The sequence below is a fragment of the Rousettus aegyptiacus genome, unplaced genomic scaffold (genome assembly GCF_014176215.1).
Source record: "Rousettus aegyptiacus isolate mRouAeg1 unplaced genomic scaffold, mRouAeg1.p scaffold_m13_p_5, whole genome shotgun sequence".
In the NCBI taxonomy this organism is placed as follows: Eukaryota; Metazoa; Chordata; class Mammalia; order Chiroptera; family Pteropodidae; genus Rousettus; species Rousettus aegyptiacus.
Window position 1 is genome coordinate 115,143,678 of NW_023416308.1, and position 17,823 is coordinate 115,161,500.

The window sequence follows — 17,823 nt, forward strand, 5'->3', positions numbered from 1 at the left end:
ACTGGACCGACTCTAGTCCAAACGGTCATGGGGGAGCTTGATGAAAACCCAGGTATCTGGGTCCACCCCCCAGACACAGGTTCCTCTGGGAAAACACTGCGTGGCTGCCCTCTCTACGTGTGGATGAGCAAGGCGAGTCCCAGAGAGGGGAAGGGAAGTCTCAGAGAGGGGATGTGACTTGTCCTGGGGAAACACGGCCTGTTAGCGCAGAGGCTGAGCACAGCAGGTCCCTCCAGTGCAGGGTGCGCCTCGCTCCCCACTGCGCCGCGCTGCCCTTTCTGAGCCTAAGGGCATTTCCCTTCCCTTTTCTCACACCCCACACCCCCCAACCCACTTTCTTGTGACACTAGCTGGGCCCTGGCACTTTCAGCTGATGCTGAAATGAAGCCCCAGGGGACTATAAAACTTACAAAATTGAGAACAGTGGGGAAAAGGGCAAGGAAATGAGAGAAAGAGCTGAAAACCTTCTGTGGGGAGGGGAGAGGAGGGGCGAATGGGAAACCAGTCCTTGGTACCTAGGCAGCCGGGGCGGGGCTTCTCCTGGGACCCGCCCACATGTGTCAGCTCCCCTGCCTCTGACCCCGGAAAGCTCAGATGGCAGCCCCAGAAACCACAAACGAGCCCACAAGGAGCCAGCCTCTAGCTTCCCCTTGCGACAGCCAGCAGTGCGCTTGAGACTCAGAAGGGCTAGTTAGTTGGTTGGTTGGTTGGTGAGTGTGAGTTTCCTACCCCCGGACACGAATTTCTGGTAACAGCCCCAGTCCAGTGGGTGGGGCGAGAGCTGCGGCGTGACACCAGAGGTGGGACCGCTGCTGTCCCAGACCTGACCTCCCAGGCCTGCTTCAAACAGCAATAAAGACTCTGCAGGGCACAGGCGAGACTAACAGCTGGAAAAGCCGCCCAGGCACTTAGGATTCTGGCCAGGAAAGGCAGTCTGTGCGGTGGGGGCCAGGCTCCTGGAACCGGGATCAGCTGGCATTGGAGGTGCCCCACCCCCCATGGCACCTGGAGAAAAACTGGACCCACTTCCTGACACCTTCATCCTGCAGCCGCCCGTCTTCCAGCCGGTGAGCAGCTACTCAGACTGGGAACTTCCCAGGTCTCAGGGGGCCTCCCTTCCAGCGGGAGCCAGATCCCAGGTGGCGGGATGGAGAGGCCCTCAGCCTTGGGCCCGGCTTCCCCAGCATCTGCCCACCGGCTCCGGAAAGGCCCTCCTGAGCTTAGTAAAATGGCTGACCAGCTAATTCCCACTTGGGTGCGAGTGACTGTTGGGCTCACAGGGCCCTTGCATTTTTAGGAGGAGTAGAGCATGGAGACAGTGCTGGGCCCCTACTGCACGATGAGTGACTAGGAGGACCTGGGGCGAGTGGGTAGTATCATCGGGGGGGACACCGAGTACTCAGGAGGAGCAGTCTCACCTCCAGCAGGGAAGGGAGGCAGGGGCGAGGGCTTCCTAGCCTCCTCGTGCTCAGAGCCCATGCGGATTTTCTGAAGCCTGGCCACACTTCACAGAAGGCTGACCTCCCAGTGGACTCCACCCCCCCACTCACAAGCACTAATGATCACTTTCTTGGCCTCCTTTTCTCACAAGAATTGCATCAGCTGTTAATTACAGACCAGGCCTAGAGCCCGAGAAGAGAGAGGGACGGAAGTGCTGAGCCCAGCGAGGCTGTGGGTGCTCCCGCTCCTCTCACGGTGCCCGAGTAAGGGGGTGAAGCAGCTGCCCAGGTTACAACCGCTCCTTGCTTTGCAGGCTGCCAGCTCCCTCCCACCTAGGGGGCCGTGCTGTTGGGTCTCTGCTCTTTCTATGTGGCCTGGGCTTCCAAAGCCTGCTGGGAGTTGGAGAAGGCCACGTGAGGGCTGGTCTTGTGACGCTGCCCGATGTGCTCCTGCTGCACATCCATTGTCTCTGCAAGCGCCTGCTCAGAGCCCACGCTGTGCCAGGCCGGGCACTGAGCCTTGGGAGGGAAAGGCGGGGCTTTGGCTTCGAGGGGCTTGTGCCTCCCAGTGTAGACAGCCAGCCACACGTCTCCCTGTAAGCCAGCCCGCCAAGAGCCAAGCCGGTATTATACCAGCTAAGTATTCTAGAGGATGGGGAAGGGAGAAATAATAGTTCGGGCACCGAAATGGATGATGCTCAGGAAGATGTCGGGAGCGTTGAAAGTCAAGCCAGATTTCACAGGGTGGAGGGAGAGCAGAGGAAACAGCGCCAGAAAAAGGGGGCTGTAAAAGTGTTTTAAGGGGTATGTTTTAAGAACGCTGTTTTAAGAATGCCAGGCAACTTCTCTGCGGGGGAAGCTGAGCCCGGGAGGCTTGGCCATTGTTACGAATCTCTCTGGATGTCCATGTCATGGTCCACGCTCAGGTCCCAGCTGGTCCATCCTTCTGCGTCCTAGTTCCCAGGCTCCGGCCAATCAAAAATCTTCAGGGGTCCTCGAGACTAGGCTTCTGAAGGCTAGGGTGGCTTCAGTGGACAGCAAGCCTCACTGGGGACACTGCTGCGCCCTGGGGGATGGGACGAGCGGCTAGACTGGTGGTCCAAGGGGCAGTAGAGCTGAATTCGGCCTCCCCGGGGCCGTGCGGCTTTGACGGTGAAAGTCCGGGAAAGGGGAAAAGGTGGAAGAGAATGTTTCAGAGAAAACTAATTTTTCACCATAAGGGCATTTTCCGTTAGGGGCAGGAGAGTTGAATACTCTTGTTCTTCCCTCCACACCCCTCCGACGTAAGGGTCCCTTGGCCCTTCCTCCAACCGTGTATGGACGGGTCTCTCCCCTTGTTCAGGTGGTTCCTTATGTCACGACAATTTTTGGCGGCCTGCGTGCCGGCAAGATGGTCATGCTACAAGGAGAGGTGCCCCTAGATGCACGCAGGTAAGGGGAGTGCTCCGCGGGGTGCTGGAGGGATCCGCTTGGTGGTTCCTTTCTGCCTTGGGGTCTCTGGGGCCTCTGACCGGAAGTTCCCTTCGAAAGCCCCGCCTCCCACCAGGTTCCAGGTGGATTTCCAGTGCGGCTGCAGCCTGCAGCCCCGGCCGGATATTGCCATCCACTTCAACCCTCGCTTCCACACCACCAGGCCCCATGTCATCTGCAACACCCTGCACAACGAGCTCTGGCAAGCTGAGGCCCGGTGGCCCCGCTTGGCCCTGCAGAGAGGAGCCAGCTTCTTCATCCTCTTTCTCTTTGGGAATGAGGAAATGAAGGTAAGGAGAGGGCCGTGGGGGTGACGAGAACGGGTGTCCTCCTGCCCCTCCTTCCTTCTGCGGAGTTCCGCCTGTCACTGTGTTAAAGAGAATGGGGGGAGAGGTCAAGTACAGAGAGGACCAAGGAGTTGCCGAGCCCGGGTCCAAGTGATCCCGGGCCCACACTGCCTGGTACTCATGGGAGCTCTGTGGGGCGCGTCCCTGGAGAGGGTGCCACCGCCACAGTCACAGTAAGTGGGGGCACCTGCGGGATGCCGGCACTGATCTAAGCCCCTAAAGATCAACTCACGGAACCCTCACAATGACTTATGAGGAAGGTACTTCCGTTCTCCCCATCTCACAGCTGAGGGGCGGGGGGGTGGGGCACTGGGAGAGAGAACTTGAACTTGGCCTCTGGGCTTTCGCTGCGGATGTGAACCCTCGCCAGAAAGGTGAGGGGATTTCGAAACTTCTCCAGGGGGAAGAAGCTTGTGGGAGCCAAGAGTGGTGGGAGAGACTGCGGAGTAGGGGTCCACGCAGCCTCCTGAGCCTCCTTTCCTCACCTGTGCGTGGGGATGCCGCTTCCGCCGCTGGCGGGTCTGCGGAGAGGCAAGACGAGGGTGGGTATGGGGACCTGCAGTGTCAGGGTAGAGAGCGGTGTTGAAAACCTCGGTTCCCCGAGGCCGGCTCTGCACCTGGGGAAGCTTACTGAGGCTCCGCGAGCCTCAGGCACCTGGTCTGCAAAATGTACCTGCTGCACAGAGTTGGGGTGAAGCTAAATGAGGAGAATTCCAGGTAAGAAGAGCGCTCACCAATGCTCACTTAGCACAAATTCAAAGAACTTCAGCTGCTGCTGACGCAGCCCCTGTGCGTGCCTCCAGGTGAGTGTGAACGGACAGCACTTTCTCCACTACCGCTACCGGCTCCCGCTGTCTCGCGTGGACACCCTGGGCATATTTGGTGACATCTTGGTGAAGGCCATTGGATTCCTGAACATCAACGTAAGTTCCTTTGGAGCCAAGGCCTGGGTGACAGTGGCTGCCATCTTCCCCTGGTGCCTGGACAGGCCCGGGGCCCCTTCCTGCCTCCAACAAGCCCTGTCACACCAGGTACAGCCACGGTAGAGGGGCTCTGCTGAGGTGTCGGATATGAGTGGGGTGAGAGGAAGAGAAGGCGACTGCAGAAGGGGCCCAAGAGCCTAGGGCAGAAGCCCATACTGGGCGTGGGGTCTGGTCAACACGGAGGAGCAGTGCCCGGGAGGAGAATCACTCAGAGACTTGGAGCTGCGGGGCCCAAACATAGCAGCTGGCTGCATCACTCCTGCCTGAGCGGCTCATTAAAAATGTAGACTTCTGGGGCCAGCCACCAGAGATGCTGATTTGGTATGTGAGGCGTGGCCTAGGAATCAGCATGTTCGCTATGCCAGGTTTGGGAGCCTCCGACGAGGCCTGTGGGGAGAACGAGGAGCCGTCAAGGCCGAAGTGGCCTCTGTCCACCTCCTGGGCTCAGGCAGGGCAGCTGGCGGCTAAATAAATGGCCCACAGAGCTTACAGTGGCCCCAAATCCTGTTGTTGCTTTTTCTCTTTCCAAACAGCCATTTGCAGAGGGTGGCAGCGAGTACCCAGTTGGACATGTGAGTCCCTTGCAAGCAAGGTGGGCCCTTGTGGTCCCAGCCTCTGGTTCTCGGTCCTCCCCCAGCGTGACCTGCCCCTGCTGCTGGGCTGCTGGTCCCCTTGCCAGGGCCCAGCTCTCCTTCCCCTACTGCGCAGTTGCCATGGCTACAGCTGGCTCTGCCTCAGTCCTTGGAGAACCCACATTTGCCTCTCCCAGCCAGACTCCAGGAGCAGCCTGGGAAGGTGGGTGGGGGTGAGATGGCTGCCCAGGAAGGGCAGGGCCCAGTATTCCTGTCAGAAGATCCCTTTAGGTTGGAGCTTTCAATCCCCAGAGCAACCCCTGGAGGGAACTGGGGTTGGCCTGAAGGGCAGAAGGGGAGGTGAGGCCCAGGTACTTGCCCGGGGCCACGTAGTGAGTGAATGACGGATCCTCCTCCAGTTCCTCCCCGTTATTCCGGAGCTGGTGTCCCTCTGAATCCAAGAAGATCGCATGGGGCTTCAGTCCTTTACCTGTGGTGTCTCCGAGAGAGACAAACCCCAGTCCTCCCCCACCGTGATAATATCAAGAGGTTCCCTCTCACGAAGCAGACGCCATGTGACCGCCACGTCCCTTTTTTCTTTCCTTGACAGCCGTTCCAGCTGAAGAGCCCCAGGCTGGTGAGTGACCTCCTTCCTCATTCTGGCGCGGGTGTAGTCCCTGACCTGCCCCATGGGGGTGGCAGGGCACCCCCACCTAGCGGGAAATGCTCTCAGCACCCTGCATAGAAAGTACAGGCTGGGGTGGGCCGGCAGCTTCGGGCTGAAGCTCCAGCTTCATTAGACCTTTGTTCCATTTATTCTGCACACAATTATTTGATACTCTTCCGTGCCAGGCCCAGTGTCAGGCTCTAGGATGGAGACACAAACCAGTCCCAGGCCTCCGGTTGCTCACAGGCTGCTGAGGTGGCAGACCAATGAATGGGCCATTACACTTTGGGGTGCAGCGATGGGGAGACATATGCGATATCACAGCACAGACAGGCACCCCCTCAGCCTGGAAACGCCAGGGAGAGCAGAGTACAGGGGGCCAGGCCTACAGGAGGCGTTTAATGAGCAGGGCTGAGTCTCCTCCTGGCAGAGACTCACCTGCTCCGGCACCACTCCCCAGCCCCCGCCGGCCCCTGAGGGTGGCCCACAAAGCTGCTCCTGGGGACAGCAGCTTTCCCTGAGCCCCTCTGTGAGTCATCTCCCTTGTTCCCTCAGGAGGTACCCTGCTCACGTCCCCTTCCCCGAGGTCTGTGGCCCGGACAGGTCATTGTGGTGCGGGGGCTGGTCTTACCAGAGCCCAAGGAGTAAGTATGAAGATGGAGGGAGGGAGAAGCATCTCTGTGCCAGGCATGAGCTCCGTACATGGGCATTTCCTCGTTAGTCCCCAATGCCACCATTTAATCCACGTCTTGCAGATGAGGAGACGGCCTGGAGGAGAAGTATGCTGCGCAGTGTCACAGAGCTTGTGATAGGCCGGCTGGGATTGGGACGAGGACCTGGGCTGCTTTCGTGGCCCCAGAAGCTCCAATTCTGGGAGCATCTTCCTTGCTAGTATACCTGTCAGGCCAACCAGCCTCTTGTCACAGGTCCTCCCCGGGGCCTCAAGAAAGGCCCTTGGAAGGTGCAGGCTGAGACCTAGAGAGAGGATACCACCTCCCACGGCGACACAGGGCGTGGTTTAGGAAAACAGCCCGCCAGCCCCAGAGGAAAGCCCTGGTGCTGTGAAGTGGGGACTTGCATGGTCACAGTAACCAAGTAGATTCTCCACCAGGAGGTGCTCCTGCTCCTCTTCTCAAAACTGCAGGCTCAAAGGGTCTCTCTTTTTCCTCCTTCCTTCCCCTCCCCTCCCATTCCTTTTCCTCTCCCATTCCCCTTCTCTTTCCTCTTTTCTTCTTCTTTCTGGAATGACATTGGGTTTCATAACTTTTCTGAGCTGGATTGCCTGGGTTCGGCTTCCGCCGAGGACACTCGCTACCCAAGCAACGTCAAGGTTATTCCTTTTCCGTGCCTCAGTTTCCTTCTCTATAAAAATGAGTGATAATAGGCCTGGCTTCAGGGGTGATATTGTTGCAGAAAAATCAGACTGGCAAGACACCAAGCACCACTCAGAAAGTTGGAGAACTCAGGCTTATTACACCGGCAGCGCTCTGAAGATCTGGGCCCCGAGCTCAGGGGTAACCTTGCTTTTATAAGGTTTATCCACGCAGTTACAATTGGCATAAGCCAATTGGTTAATTTGTCCTCAGGCCGTTACAGAGAGCAGGAGTTGCTATGGGCTACAGGCAGTTATGGGAATTTAGGCAACACAACTGTTATCTAGACAGAAAAAGCAAAGGGGAGGGGGAGTCTTCAGTTGCTCTCGAGGTCACCCTGCACTTCGGCCTATGCAGCAAGCATGTCCACAGAAGCAGAACAAAGAGCCGATTACAAGGTTAGCCATTTGAGTGGAAAATTCCTCTTCAGTATAAATGCTTAGAATTGTGCCAAGCACATACCAAGTGCTCCACAAATGTGGCGGGGGGTAAAGGGAGCACCCGCTGTTCTGCTCTTTCTCCTTTTGTTTTGTTTTTGAAGTCGCTCCCCTAACTAACCCCTTGGCCTGCACACTCTCGCATTCTGGGCCAGGCATGCTGCATAACCCTGCACAGCGTGAGCCTCCGAAGCCAGAGCTGGATTCCTTATTTTGCCTCTTTTAAACTGTGCGGTCTTGGGCAAATCACTATACTTCTCTGTGTCTAGAATCCTGAGTTTCTCCATCAGAAAAAAGAGAGAGAGAGAGAGAGAGAGAGAGAGAGAGAGAGAGAGAGAGAGAGAGAGAAACAGAATCCCAACCCTATAGGGAAAATGAAATAGTTCTCAGTGATAGAACTTCCCCCACTGCAAAAGAAAAAGAAAAAAAGAAAAGAAAAAAGAAAAAAACTTGGAGATATGAGACCAGGTTGATAGTGTAGCTCAGGGTCATGTGGTTATTTGTGAAACAGCAAATAATTTAATGGCTCTTTTGCAAGGCCCATGGATTTCTGTGCCCTCAGAGGCCTGACAGGTCACGCAGGCAGTGAGGCACCTGGTTGGGAAGCTGGCAAAGTGAAAGGAATATTTCCATGGGCCCACTCATGCCAGATCTTCTGATTATTTCTAAAGGAAATCTGGAAGCCATCTCTTATCTAAACTCTCGCCTTTTTTTAATATGCTATTACTTTAAAGTTGAAGAACAGCACGAGCCAGCCAGAACAGTTCTATGGGCCAGTTCGGCCATGGGTCACCAACGTCCAGACACCACAGTGCCGGCCCTGAGCACAGAGCCGACAGTAAATGTAGCTACGGCAGCGGCTTTGAAAGTGACTGTGTCTTGAATTGGACACATGGAGTGGGAATCGGAGGTCATGGGGTTGGTTTGCACGAAATGTGTACCCTTCTTCTCTGTGCCCTCCTCCCAAGCACCGAGGCTGGGGGGCTTCTGTCGCAGCCTCAGGGTGTGTCAGCGGAGCTTCACCAGCCATCTGGATGGAGCCCGTCACTCCGCCGAGGGCTGTGCTGGACGGGGCTGAGGTGGGAGGACTGGGGTCTCCAAGAGCTCTCAGGCCAACAGCAAGACGTCACCTTTGCTTGGGAAGGGCCTGGGAAAGGGGTTTGGGGCTGGGCCTGGCCAGCTCCCCGCCACAGTGGGGTGGAGGCTCCATGCAGGCCACTCTCCAGGGTCCCTGCCTTCCGAGCTTCTGCCCAGCGTTCAGCCCAGCCAGCGCCTCTGGGAGCTGCCTGAAAGGCCCACCGGGGCGGGCATGCGCCACACTTTGCCCTGCCATCGGGATCCTGCTTCTCCTCTCAGCTCCCAACCACTTCCTGCCAAGTCTCAGTCAAGGTGACGTGGACACAAAGCAGCCTCTGTCTTCCCTGACTGAGAGGCGGCCACCAGGCAGTAGAGAGAGCGCCCCAAACCTGGAGTCCTGAATCCTGGGTCACATCCTGGCCCGAATCCCCACAGCTGTCACTAGCAACAGGGCAAGTCCTTTAGCTTCTCGTCCTCGTCAGTTAAAGGGGCATTAGTCATGGCACAGGATTTCCGTGAGAAGTCCAGAAAATCGACAGTAGCGTTGACAACACCTAGTGTGTGCCAGGTACTTGCTGGATTTCACATCCACTGTCTCCTTTGCTCCTGTCGGTGGCCCTGTGAGGTACGTGTTGTGTTTTACGGTATTATATTTAAAATAATAGGTGCGATCTGAGTGTTTATTCTATACCAGGTACCTTCTAACACTTTGCACCCATGTGGCAAGTCATTTAATTCTCACAACCACCCAACCCACAGGCAGGTACAGCCCTGTTGTTATCTCCCACGATACAGATGAGGAAACTGAGGCACAAACACTTTTGCTTGCCCAAGGTCACAGGACTAGAACATAGGAGAACCAGGGCTGAACCCGGGCAGCCTGGCTGTAACCCCGATGCTATTTGCAGGGTGCTTAAGCCACTACCTGACACATGGCGCTTAACAGATGTGAGCTACTACTAATGTAACTGTCCCCAGGCTCAGGCAAGGTCATTTGCTCCCCCATTGTCCTGCAGCCAGTAAGTGGCAACCTGGGGATTCCATCTCAGGTGTGAGACACAATCAGGTGTTTCCACTCTGAGCTGTTAGGTGGCTAAGGGCTTGTTTCTGGGGAGGAATCTGCCGAGTCTCCCAGCGGCTCCCCCACCACCGTCCCACCCCTCAGGGCCCAGCAGCAGCAGCCCGGGACAGAGGGGGGGGGCATCGGAATCAGGGAGCCACGGCTTGGGGGCTCTGGGACCTGAGCCTTCTCTGGCCCTTTCCTGTAGTTTTACGCTGAGCCTGCTGGATGAGGCCGCCCATGTGCTGGTGACACTCAGGGCTTCCTTCACAGACAGAACTCTGGCCTGGGTCTCGTCCTGGGGACGGAAGAAGCTGATCTCAGCCCCCTTCCTCTTCTACCCCCAGCGATTCTTCGAGGTGGGTCAGAGCCAAGGATTCCCATCCTGGGGGCAGGGAAGCTGAGCCCGCTGGGGGAAAACGTCCATGCCAGGGGCCCGACCCTCCACACCAGTGCCAGGCACCCCATGCCTGGGAACCCCGGCACAACCAGTCGGGGTGAGCCCAGGCAAAGCCCCACAATGGCCCCAGCGTGCAGCCGGCGTGGAGAACTCTCCTCCAGAGGAAGCTACCCGTTACAGATGGTGAAACTGAGGCCCAGGGCTGAGAAGAGCCATGTGCATCTTGACACTCCGGGCCCTAGCCCTGTCCCGTTCCATGGCTGGGCGCCCTGTGGGTCCAGTCTCTGTGTCCTCGGAGGGGAGGAGGGGCTCGCTGGGGGCACAGGGTCGGTCGGGAGGTCTGCAGCCCTCACACCCTCCCTTCCCAGGTGCTGCTCCTGTGCCAGGAGGGAGGGCTGAAGCTGGCGCTCAACGGGCAGGGCCTGGGGGCCACCAGCCTGGGCCAGCAGGCCCTGGAGCGGCTGCGTGAGCTCCGGGTCAGTGGCGGCGTCCAGCTCTACTGTGTCCACTACTGAGGAGGGAGCCGGAGCGGAAGAGGGCCGGCCCGCGGCCTGGGGCCACCCTCCCCCCTCATCAAAGTGCCCACCTGGTGTCCTCACTTCCAGCTTGGCTCACCCTGGGGCCGTGAGCCTGAGTGTGCAGCAGAGGGCAGGCCCAGGGAGTGCAGGCTCCTCCGGCTCCCACGCCCTGGAGCCTGGGGCTGGGCTCCGTCTTCCTTCAGGGCAGAGAAAAAAGGCAGGTTTGCAGGTACCGGAGACACTCGAAACCACCGGGGCTTAAGGGATTCCGACGTTTATTTCCTCTCATCTCACATTTCTGAAGCCAACGGTCCACGTCGAGCGGAGCCGCTCTGTGCCCGGGGAACCTTTAGGGCTGTCCTTGTCATCATCTCGTCACCCTTAGGACATCTGTGTCATCTGTTTTCCAGCACTTTGCCACTCGTTTTATTGTTGTAAGAACCGGGGACATAGACAGGATAGAGGGTGAGGCGTGGCGGAGAGGCGCTGTTCCCGTCCGAGGTCACCGAGCTGGTCTGTGGGGCACAGAGCCGCAACCAGGCCTCGGCTCCTCGACAGCGCATGCGCCCAGAGCTCCCCGCTGATGCTCCTCGTGACGACAGGTCCCAAAGCGCTCAGTGCTCTGCCAGGAGGAGGGACGCGCATGCGCCCAGAGCTCCCCACCTCTCCCCACCGATGCTTCTTGGGACGGCAGGTCCCAAAGCGCATAGTGCTCTCCCAGGAGGAGGAACACCAACCTGGGTTCAGATCCTGACGCCTCCGTGAGCTTGGATTTCATGGGTTTGGGGAAATTCAGAGTGACCCTACGGAAATGGCATCCACCCAGCACAGCGGTTGCGAGAATTGCGAATCAAAATTGCTGAAAATGCCTCGTATTGCATTGGAACTCTATACAAAGCAGCTTTGAGGGACGTTGTGAGAAATATGTTGGCCCCACTGATGTCGCCAGCACCTCATGCCCAACACAAGCTGGACCTTAGAAAACAGGGCATCGCACCAAAACGAAGTGTCTCACGGGTGGGGACGGTCTCACGGATCAGTGACAAGTGCTTGCCGCTGCTCCATCCGTCGACGACCTGCCCCTCCGCAGCCCCGATGCCCTCGTCCGCGGCCCGGCGTCTGTATCGTGTAGTCCAGGGGGCTGTAGACCTAACGAATGTGATGAACTTCCCTGGGAATCACAGACAGACAGACGACAGAGACTCTGGGCTCTGGAGGGTGTCAGGGTGTGGTGCGGAAGGAGGGGACTCATGGCCGACCTTTCACTGATCTCAACCTTCCTACGTTCTCTGTCTGTCTGTCTGTCTGTCTCTCTCTCTCTCTCTCTGCCTCTCTGTCTCTCTGTCTCTCTCTGTCTCTCGTTATGTGAATGCTTCAACGACTCAATGTGCCCTGCTCTGTCCACCTGACTGTTCAGTGGACAGCGGTCCTTAACTCCGCCTTTTGCGCCAGGCTCCATGCTGGCGTTTGACATGTTATCTCCTGTCATCCCTCCCTGTCCCAAAGGGGTACGTATTACCACGCCCTCGTAACCACACTGTCTCCTGAGCCTCGGGGAGACTTAGTAGCAGCTCCGAGGGCTCTGCTGGGATGTGGAGGAGGCCGGATTTGCAGCCAGGATTCACACTCAGAGGCACGGTTCCCTCCGTGGAGCTGGGCCGATACCGTGCAGACCTTTTGCCGTGCCGTGGGGATTAAGGAACCAGCCTTCCATATCTTTGGGATTGTGAGCGAAATGGAAATTGTCACCTTCCCCCCAGGGCCAGAGTAGTGGTAACCATGGTGACCCACCTGGAGGATGGCTTTGTCCTGGGGGCTGCTCTCTGGGGAGGGCTGTGGTGCTAGAGGCAGCAGCATGGCACCCTGTGAGATGAGCGTGCTGGGGCTCACTATTTCTGAGCCCACACATGGGGCATGCAGGGAAATAGCTGGGATTTGGAGGAAAGATAATTTCCAGAAATCCTGGAGCAGACTGACCCTGGCTAATTTGGGCACATAAAGTACAGTGACTTCATATAACAGCCACAGTTAAGTAAAGCCTAGACTCTTTGTTATAAATAACATCCAATGGAAACTGACTGAAAGAGAAGTCCATGGAGTTCTCTGGAAGACGTCCTTCTGGCAGGGACGTTGGAGTCAGGCACTAGATGCTGGGGTTGGCTGGAGGAATTTTAGTCCCTTCCCTACCTCAAGAGTAATATAAAGTGAGGCAGAAGTAAAGTGCATTGAGCAAATGTATTGAGCATCTGCTATGAGCCAGGGATCACGCTAAGGCATCTTACATCATCTCGGGTCATCTCAGCGAAACACAATGAAGCAGTCATTACTACCCCCAAATTATAAATGAATAAACCAAAGCTCAGATTTTAGGAGCTTTTCCCAAGACTATACAATTAATTGCAGTTGCTTCCTTTCTGAAGATTGTCGAGTCGATTAAGTAGTGGAAGTATTTGATGAAGGGGTCACTGGATTTGTTTGCTTTGATCCTTCAGGATGCTCACAGTCTTGCCATACTTCCAAAAGCCAGTGAGAGAGAATCAGGCACAGCTGGTCTGCGAAGCAGCCTCTAACTTCAGAATTCTTAATGGCTTCTTCAAGCCGTTATTACTTTTGGGGAGTATTTCTGAAAGAATACCAATGATTGCTCTCAAAACCAGAGACATTCCCATAGATGTCCCTATACAGTTCATACTCTGAAAAACAGAACCGTGAATTATTCGAAGTCAAAGGAAAGTCCAAGACTGATGCTTCCTCCCCCTCAAGTTACATGAAGACAAACCGATTCTGCCCTCGGTCCCAAAGACCTCTCTCTAGGGAATAAGTTGACTGTGTCCCCAGGAGCTCACACCTCAGCAGCTCCCCCTGGGGGATAAGGGAACCCTGTCTGGGTCCTGGCTCATTCCTAACTCTCCTTGACAACACACAAGACTTTTCAGGATCTGCCCTCAGGGCTGAGCTCAGAGGCAAAGGATGGCAGCATATTCTTTGAGCCAGCCAGGCCCTCCCTCAGAGGCCCTCCGTCCAACCCTTCATTCTGCGCATAAGGAAACTGAGACTTGGGGGGAGCAGCCTCTTCAAAAACCCTCAGCGGTTTAGAGAGGGTTTGAGGTCGGGTGTCCTCTATTTACAGGCAGCTCAGTAGTACTTGGGAGGGATTCAGACAGAAGGCTGGATGAGGTGGCACTGAGAAGTCAGGGACTAAAGCAGAGGTCCCCAACCGCAGGGCCGTGGGCCGGACCGGTACAGGTCTGTAACCTGTTAAGAACCAGGCTGCACAGCAGGAGGTGAGTGGCAGGCGAGCCAGCAAAGCTTCATCTGTATTTGCAACTGTTCCCCAGCGTCACCGCCCAAGCTCCACCTCAGATCATCAGGTGTTAGATTCTCATAGGAGCCCCGGTCCCTGGTGCCAGAAAGGTTGGAGACGGCTGGACTAGAGGGCATGCTGGTGGGAGGCAGGAGAATGCGTAATACAGCAGCTTCAGAGTAACAGGATCTATGCCAATAAGCCTAGGGTAAATCATGTGACTTCTCCGAACCTCAGCTTTCTCTTCTATTGAAAGGAATAGGAAATACTGGTCCCCAGCACCCCCGCAGGCTTGTGGGAAGAGCAGCTGTCAGTAACAGCGAGCAGCTCACACGAGCTAAGCTTCTCAGTTTTCACAGCTTCCTCCCGATCAAACTATGACGTGATGGGACAGACGCTTGCCCGTTTCCTGGATGAAAAAACTGGGTCTAGCCAGTAAAGTGATCTCACAGCAGGTCTCCTGGCAGTGCTAAAATCTGAACCAGCTCTTCTTGACATACAGGGCAATGACCCCTCCCCCAGACTGCACTGGTGATCCTTTGAAAACGATTTTCAAAGAGAAGAAAGCAGTGAGATCCAGTGGGTGCAACACTAGTTTTTGAGTTAAAGCAATTGGTTCAAATTCTGAAGTGTCCATTTAGCATTGGTGGCCTTGGACAAGTTGAGTGCTTGGCCTGTCAGTATTTGTATAAGAGCTTTCAGGAGGGCTACTCTGATATTTGCCAATGGCTGCCCTTATATCTTCCTATAAACAGAACCCCAAAAAGAATCACCCCATCAGGGTCTTACCTGATTGCTCCATTGCAAGCCATATGTCATTTTAGTAACAAAGTGCTCACAGTTTGCACATAAAAAATTGTAGTGCCAGAGTTCACCAATTCTTTACCAAGCTGACAATGTTGTCCACAAGCTGAGGTCTAAGCTTGTTGTCCAAGCAGTTGCTGACTGTATAACTGCCGTTCTCCACCTGCGTGTCCCTGCGCAGCAGGCAGGCCACTCACCCTTCCTCGCCCCTCCTCACCCCCTGCCCTCTGCCCTCCCAGGCTGACGGATCGCCTTGCTCTTCCCCTCCCCACAGACCTCACTCTTGCTCTGCTCCTCTGAACTGCCTCGCTCTGCTCTGCCTACCTTCCCACAGCTCTCCTCTTCTCCCCCAAGCAGACAGCCCCTGCTCTGAGAAGCTGCCCTGAAGCACCCCCAGGCCTGGCTCAGCTGCCACTCTAGGTTCCCAGGCTCCTGAGACCTCCACCTCTCCCACTAGATCACGTGGCTGCAATTCCCTGAGTCTGTCTGCACCCGCCCCAGGCTTTGAGCTCCAGTCCAGGAGGATCCTGCATGCTCAGCCTCCCTTCCCGCATCGCCAGGATCCAGCCAAGGGCCTGGCTTGGAACAGGAGCAAAGGGAAGGAGCAGGGAGGAGGCTGCCCCGAGGGCCAGCAGGGCCAGATCCGCCCAGCTCCTCCTCTCTGTCACCAGGGCAGGGCAGGACAGGCCGATCTCCACCTGGGCAGCAAGAGGGAACTAGTTGCTTCGTCCCCACATGTCTAAGGTCTTGGCCAGGGTACTGTCAATCAATAGCTGCCATTGGAAAACCAAAACGAGTCCCTTCCTGGGTAAAGAATGGGGCAGGACGCAGGCCCTGCGGACCAAGGCCGGCTGCCCGCCCTTCCCGGGGAAGTGGAAGCGGAGCGGGGCGTGCCGGCCTGGGCTGCTTCACTCCCAGGAGCGGCAGGAGTCCGGCTCCTTCCGCCGGCCGTGTGCCTCCTCCGCAGCCTGCCCCTCCCTGGACTGTCTCTGGTTCAGCAGAATTGGGCCGCTGGCAGGACAGATTTCAGTCAGAGGCTGAAATTCGAATGCATTTGATCAGGTGGGACAAATGCCTTGGAGGAAAGAGAGAGAACAGACTGGTGCTGAGAAGGCCCCGTCTGCAGCCAGCGGGGTTCACTCGACCTGGGGGTTCACTCGCTTCCCAAGTCCCAGGTCCCCTCACTGGCCCACACTGCAGCTTCTTCCCCAGCTCAGGAAGGCACAGCTCCTCCACATGGGTGTCCCCAGACACCCCCTCCCCCACCCTGCCCTGTGCCAGACACAGACAGGAGGCTCACTCTGCCCGAAGACCTCACAGTCTTGCAGGAAAAGAGATGTTTAAACCTTTTCCATGGGAGCCTTTTAAAGACAAGCTTGGAGTTAACTGTGCCCAAGGCCAGAAACCCAGACCGAGGTCCATATAAGAGGGGAGCCGCCCATCCGCCATAGAGCCACTGGTAGAAAGTTCCAGGGGATTTACTGAGGCCACGGTCATGTCTGGGGTTCTGGTGCTGGAGTGACAGGTTTTTTTCCAAAGTTGAGAATTTCACTCTCAGTTTCCTTTTTAGACTAAGAACGGCTGAATCCTCAATATGTTTTAAAGGGAGAGTCAATATTTATCTAAAGCTCAGTGATTACCTACCTCCAAGATCCTTGGGGCTCCAAGTCCACCTGACGCAGGCAGAGTGGATCCCGTTTGAGAAGCCCAGGGCCTCTCCCGGCAAAGCCCTGGACAATGTTCCTGCTCCCAGCGGTGCCACCCCCCGGCGCCTGCACAGGCCCTCGCCTGCGCCGACTCCAGAAAGCACACAGGGCAGGAGAGTCGGGGTGCTGCATGCCATGGGGAAAACCTTCGGAAGGCAGGTGCCTTGGATCTTGGGGTTCCCAGGAGCTCATTGCCCCTTGGGATGCAGGTGGCTGCAAGAAGCAGAACTTAACTAAAAGGGGCTTTGAGAGCCTGGACATTCACTGACCCCCCCCTACCAGGAGGACAGGAAGTAGGTGACTCAGGTTCAGTTTGGCAGCTTGCCAAAGCCATCGAGAGGTCCTTTCATCTCTCTGTCTCGCTGGGCCTGTGTGTGCGGCGACGCCCTGCTTGGTCCGATACCCTGCGGCGCCTCGAGCACCAGCTGCTGGGAAGAGCTAGAGCACTCCGTGTGTCACCTGCATCTGCAGGAGAGGCTCTTTTTTGCCAAAGTAACATCAGGAACTTCGTTCTCCTGGGAGCTGGTGATAGGGTGGGGGTGGGGGTGGGAATCGGTTAGGCCACCGGTAAGTCCAGTGTACTCATCTGTTTCCTAATCTACTGCAACAAAAATAGGGCTTAGTCTGCCCGGGCTGCCGTCAAGTCCACAGCCTCGGTGGCTGAAACAATGGAAATTGATTTTCTCACAATTCTGGAGTCCGGAAGTCTGAATTCAAGGTGCCAGCATGGTCAGATTCTGCCAAGACTCCCTTTTTCCGCTTACAGACAGCCACCTCCCCCCGAAGCCCTCACGGGGCCTTTCCTCGGTTTGTGCACAGGGGAAGCAAGCTCTCTGGTATCTTTCCCTATAAGGACATGAATTCTATCAAATCGGGGCCCACCCTCATGATCTCATCTAACACCAAGTACCTCCCATAGGGCCCATCTCCAGATACCGTCCCACTGGAAGCTAAAAGTTCAACTTGGGAAATTTGTGCAAACACAAAAATTTGATTCATGATAGGGCTTCAATGAGATTACAGCCAGTTCACAAACAATCAGACTGACTCCCTGTGGGTCAGGAAAAATGGAGGTGATTGGCTTACCAGGGGCTGGAAGAGCATGCAGCAGGCCTGCAGACGTGGCAGGACCCTGTCAGAGAGATCTCATGCCCAGCACATTCTGGAAGGGCATCCCAACAGCATCTCCTGGCCCCAAGTCTCCTTCACCAGACACGGCCCCAGACATAGTGTCCAACGTCTATTGACTCCTCTGACCTTGGCCTCAGGCCTGGCACAGCCTATTCTCTTTCTAAGTGACCTTGCCACTTAAGTTTCTATAGAGCTTCACTTTCCTTGTGAACCTAACCTCTACGCTTCCCAGTGTAGAGGTTAGGTTCACAATGGAAAAAGAAGCAGAAGAAAAAAAAGGAAGATTTTACACCTTACGAATGGCGTTACTTGGGGCTCTCACCTCCCCTCTCCTCACCTCAGTCGTCTCCACCGGAAGACTGAGGGCTTCCTGTTTTTCTGCACTGAGAGGCTGAGTCTGTGGACCTGGAGGCACACAATGGGCAGGGACTCTGGTCATCGCTGGCCCAGCCAGAGCCACCTCTGTCGCTCAGCTTCAGGTTCTGAGGTCCATCATCCACGGCCGGTTAATCCCGAGGTCTAGGCTTCTCCCCGC

At 56.3% G+C, this 17,823-nt stretch overlaps 1 protein-coding gene and 1 long non-coding RNA gene across 4 annotated transcripts; one reads left to right on the forward strand and one right to left on the reverse strand.

The window, feature by feature from the left end:
- The first annotated feature begins 495 nt into the window (after positions 1 to 495).
- On the forward strand, positions 496 to 12,731 carry LGALS12 (galectin 12). 3 transcript variants are annotated; one of them, XM_016118580.2, is made up of 10 exons: positions 496 to 710; positions 851 to 1,067; positions 2,782 to 2,870; positions 2,986 to 3,199; positions 4,060 to 4,179; positions 4,773 to 4,811; positions 5,422 to 5,448; positions 6,034 to 6,122; positions 9,634 to 9,784; positions 10,194 to 12,731. In XM_016118580.2, exons 2-10 carry the CDS (start codon positions 999 to 1,001, stop codon positions 10,338 to 10,340), a joined length of 945 nt encoding a protein of 314 aa, XP_015974066.1. In that variant the 5' UTR covers positions 496 to 710; positions 851 to 998; the 3' UTR covers positions 10,341 to 12,731. The 3 variants fall into 3 exon arrangements, with proteins under 3 accessions (XP_015974066.1, XP_015974065.1, XP_015974068.1); XM_016118579.2 differs by having other exon boundaries at positions 496 to 1,067; XM_016118582.2 differs by lacking the exon at positions 496 to 710 and having other exon boundaries at positions 1,011 to 1,067; positions 2,970 to 3,199.
- Positions 12,732 to 12,839: 108 nt separating this feature from the next.
- On the reverse strand, positions 12,840 to 17,549 carry LOC118602838. Its single transcript, XR_004950880.1, has 3 exons — positions 17,244 to 17,549; positions 16,096 to 16,679; positions 12,840 to 13,036 (listed from the first exon to the last, which is right to left on the reverse strand). It is a non-coding gene; the product is annotated as an uncharacterized LOC118602838 (long non-coding RNA).
- Positions 17,550 to 17,823: the final 274 nt, after the last annotated feature.

Coding starts and splice junctions, on each gene's coding strand:
- LGALS12 (XM_016118579.2), top strand. CDS start 999: ATGGCACCTGGAGAAAAACTGGACCCACTTCCTGACACCTTCATCCTG. Junction 2,871..2,985: donor GTGCCCCTAGATGCACGCAG/GTAAGGGGAGTG, acceptor GCCTCCCACCAG/GTTCCAGGTGGATTTCCAGT. Junction 6,123..9,633: donor GTCTTACCAGAGCCCAAGGA/GTAAGTATGAAG, acceptor CCTTTCCTGTAG/TTTTACGCTGAGCCTGCTGG.